This window comes from Zeus faber (assembly GCF_960531495.2).
Source record: "Zeus faber genome assembly, chromosome: 1".
Classification (NCBI taxonomy): domain Eukaryota; kingdom Metazoa; phylum Chordata; class Actinopteri; order Zeiformes; family Zeidae; genus Zeus; species Zeus faber.
The window spans coordinates 57,103,061-57,107,739 of record NC_137193.1 but is presented as its reverse complement, the minus strand read 5'-3'; the positions used below and the strand labels follow the sequence as shown (position 1 = coordinate 57,107,739).

General features: G+C 44.9%; 1 protein-coding gene across 1 annotated transcript in view; it reads right to left on the bottom strand.

The window, feature by feature from the left end:
- Positions 1–3,664, bottom strand: part of igfbp3 (insulin-like growth factor binding protein 3) — a gene marked incomplete at its 5' end in the record, with an annotated part of 11,625 nt that extends 7,961 nt beyond the window's left edge. Inside the window, one exon of the mRNA XM_080013190.1 lies at positions 3,301–3,664. Coding sequence (XP_079869316.1) covers positions 3,301–3,664 — 364 coding nt within the window. The remainder of the gene's footprint in view (positions 1–3,300) is intronic.
- Positions 3,665–4,679: the final 1,015 nt, after the last annotated feature.

Genomic DNA, 4,679 nt, shown 5'->3' with positions numbered 1-4,679 from the left:
CAATGGTGCTGGCAAAGATTCCTAACAAATCGTTAAAGTCAGAGCCCTGGCAAAGACCATCTGAACAAGTGGAAGGGAGGTGGGGAGGAAGGGGTGAAGCAGAGAGTGGATGCTGGGTCATGGGTGATGGGTGGGGGGTTGAAACACTGCTCCCTAATATAGGAGTGAACCAAGTAACCATGTCAATAGCTGCCAGACAGACACTAGTGCTTCACTCAACAGATATGACATTGGAACTCTAAAGAGACAGAAAACAAGTGGGGGAGGGAATATGTGCGTTTCAGTGTGCACACGCACACACACACACACACACACACACACACACATAGAGATATACACATATAAATGCACACACTTAAATGCAAACACAGACTTGCTCAAGCACATATGCACACAGACAGACAACTTAAATACAGGCACATGCGTATGCACACACACACACACACACGCACACACACACACACACACACACACACACACACACACACACACACACACACACCCACGTCCCTTTGCACACAAGCAACCAGACATTTAAACCATTAACTCAAAGCAGATTTTGAGTTTTGGGAGCTGTGGCCAGAGTGGTGGATGGGCATGCAAGGGTGTAACTCATGTGGGCAGGCGAGCTGGCAGCCCACCCCGTCCTGTGACCACCTAATCAATTAGTGACATTGTAGGGCTCCAGAGCTCTGAATAACAACATAGCAACAACAACATCAACAACTTTTTGACTATGCAAAAAACATTTGTTGACAACAAGTCCAGCTCAGAAGCTGTTTCGCCCTGATGTTCTAAATTAAGCATTTTGTTCTTAAAGTCTAAAAAACCCACCATACAATAGGGAAACAAACATTGAGCCCTATTTAAACACCTGCTAATATCAATATTTATCTGCAATATATTCACCCAGACAACACAGGCATCTTTTTGGTAAACATATTACGCAATTTGTTTACATAATGGAAGTAGGGCAAACAGCACAATCTGCGGTGTGTGAGCTTGTTAATGTCTGGGAAGGGAATGAGTTGGGAAATAGTGGAATGGGTGTCTGGCTGCAGTTGCACACTTTTACCACTTAGAGTGCAATGGATCACATCCCACCTTTCCCTATTTCCAATAATGTAGCTAGAGAGACAGACACAATTATAAGATCCTTCAAAAGAGAATACAATAAAGGAGCAAGATGGATACAACTAGCTCCCTTAATCCCATATTAAAGGCAAGTTAATACAAGATAGTTGTTTTATTTAATTATCTGAAGAGTTATCTCTTACATCCCAGGCTACAAACATCAAAATGCAATTGTCCCAAAATCCCAGACACTACAGGAAACAGAGCTAATGGGAGTTTTGGAATTTGGAATTTGATAGGACATTAAAGAGGTGAGAGGAGATTTTAGAGACATGAATATCTCTCTACGGGTGGACAGATAGATAAAGGAGAGTAAACCACCAGGGGAAATATCAGAAGAGAGACAGTATGAGAGTTAGAGTAAAAAAAAAACAAATAGAGGCAAATAAGGAATATGCAAAAGTGAATCAGTTCAGGCTACAGCTAAGCTGACGATGAAGTGTGAGTAAGATCGTTCATTTGTGTGTATCCACATGCAAGAGAGTATGTATTTGCAAATGTGTGTATGTGTGTATGTGTGTGTGAGTGAGAGAGACAATGTGACTCCTGAGTGCCTGCACACCCAACTCTCCTGTGGCCAAGCCAAATAACGTAGGGAGAGAAAACACACAGAGGCTCCTAGAGACCTGACGTCACCAATACCTAAACACACAATGCTGTGTGTATTCACATGAAAGTGGCATGTGTGCCATTTCACCAGTGTGAGTGTACATCCTCAGCTGAGCACAATGCATCACCCAATTTCTTCTGTTGCTATAAGGGCTAATTACACAAGGTGCGAGTATATGGGTGAGCAGTTGTATGTATACTGTACTTACTGTATATGTGCTTGAGCAAGTCTGTGTGTGCATTTAAGTGTGTGCATTTATATGTGTATATCTATGTTTGTGTGTGTGTGTGTGTGTGTGTGTGTGTGTGTGTGTGTGTGTGTGTGTGTGTGTGTGTGTGTGTGTGTGTGTGTGTGTATGTGTGAGTGTCTGTGTGTGTGCGTGCGTGCGTGTGTGCCCGTGCATGCATGCATGCATGTGGGTGTGTGCATGCATGCATGCATGTGTGTGTGTGTTGACAAACTGAGAAATAAGCACTCAAACAAGGATTCCCTATATCCCACTGCCACACCCCAGAATGGTTTGGCCCACATACTGGACTGGGAAAGCAGCAAATAATTGTATGCTGTTTGCAAAAATCAGAGGCCGGTACTTGAAGCATGTGGACATATAGAGAACATAACGGCATCAGCCTGTGATCAGCCTCTGCTAAATATACTTATATTATACATACGGAATTTCCTAACTATTGGGTTGAGGGAGCCAGATTGAAAGAGAGGGAGCGGGAGAGGGAGACAGAAAACGTGTGTATGAAAAAGAAAGGGAGGGGGAGGGAAAGGGGGAGGGAGAGAGGGGGTAAGAGAGAGAAAAAAACGTATGCAAGAGAGGGTGATAAAGGGGGGAGAAAGACAGAGGGAGCGAAAACGTCTGTGTGTGTGTGTGTGTGTGTGTGTGTGTGTGTGTGTGTGTGCGCGCGCGCGTGTGTGTGTGTGTGTGTGTGTGTGTGTGTGCGCAGAAAGGGGAGATGGAGAGAGCCAGAGAGTGCGTAGTTGGATCTGCTCTCTGTTGTCATTTTTACTTTAAGGAACCACACACACACACATCAGTTGAGAAATTGAGAATACTAAAGCGTTGCATTTTAACACATTTCCTTTTGCTGCACGGTCTCTGCAAAAGTGGTCAACACTGGGGATGCCATAATTGCCGCGTAAAACTACAGAAGCAACAATCATACAGAGACTGGTTTTGAGGATCCTGATTAACTGATCAGGCTGCAAAACTGTCTCTCTCAAATCACATGGCATGGGAGTAAAAATGTGCGCGAAGAGAAGCAGCAGTGAGAGGTGAGACGAGATAAAACGTGTGTAATGTGCAATATCTCCAGATAATCACTTTAAGCATCTCATTGATATGCATCACCAATACATACATATCTATATCGTCATACATATCGGCACAGACTCAAGCAGGGAGCAACAACCGCTAAATAATGGACGATTTAACGAGTAATAAGATGATGCATTCATCTTAAATAAAACAGATAAAAAAAAAAAATAGAAAATATAATCATTCATCATAAAAAAAATAAAAATAACAATAAATAAATAAATCTGCCCACCTTGCTTTAGTGCTGGTGTGAGTATACCGTTGAGCTTCTTGCTGGCCGCGGCTGCGGAGCACACGCCGCGTCCCTCCAGAAGGGCTTGCAGGGGCCGGCTCTCCCCGGGACGGTGGCGGCAGCTCAACCCGGCGCCGCAGCGCCCGGTGTATACCCCGCACGCTTGGCCCTCGGCGAGCGCGCACGTCATGCAGCAGCCGCAGCCGGGCTCCCGCACCCGCTCGGCGCACTCCGTGGGGAGCGGCTTGCACTGCAGCAGCGCGCCGGTGTCGCACGGCTCGCACCGCACCACCGGCCCGACGGTCCCGGCGGCGAGCGCGGCCAGAGCGGCGGCGAGACAGAGCACGCAGAACCCCGCGGGCATTCTGCTCTGGGAATTAAAAAAAAAAAAAAAAAAAAAAAAAAAAAAAAAAAAAAAAAAAAATTAGGCTGGTCACAAAGGGACAGTGTGTGGGCTCCGGGGGACTCTCTGTGGCACAGCGAGCCGGCCAGCCTTCTCCATCTGTAATTTTCTTTTACGCGAACTTCTTGGTTTTATACACGGGGGGGGAGGCAAGCCAGCAAAGTCACACCCTCCCTCCCTCCCGTATGAATAATGTAAACGCAGCGCCCTGATATGAGGGAGACAGTCCAACGGAGAGAGCTTAAAAATTACTGTCCAGACACCCAATGGTGTTATTTTAATGATTGATTATTGACCCAGTTGATCAATGGCCTCTTTGGATACATATAAGGGGGGGGTCACTTATTTTCAACTGGAAATTTTGCCCATTGTCACAACATGGGTTTAAGGTCTTGGACAGTGGTTTGGTGCCCCTGGAACCTCTTGAAGGACACCCCAGGTCCCTGAACTTCACCATTATTTCATTTACAACAAGGTCTAAGGTCTAGGACAGTGGTAACTGAACATTGGGTCTGGGGACCCCCCCAGGGGTCCTTCAAGAGGTCCCCCAGTAAAATGATTAATAGTTAAAAGATACTGTTATTTTGTTTACAAGACGTTAACACCATGAAAGTATTCAGGATTCAAGAGGTTTATTCGTCACATACACATACATACTTCCATACATATATGCGGTGAAATGTCAACTGCGCACTGTAATGTACAGTAATTACTGTTTTCATCATAGTTTTACTGTTTCCCCTAAACTATAATACAGACAGATACTGTATGTAGTTTAGGACTTAATCATATCCAACGATAAAACCCATCTCTATTGGGAATACTAGAGGCTAAATCTTATTAAATGGGGTCTGTGTCCTATTGCATATCACATTGAGTGTCCTTGATATGGAGAAGGCTGATAATCACTGATTTAGCCCACTGCCTCAACATGGTGGTCTAGGATTTGGATGCTTGAGAATAAACTTGAGGTTTT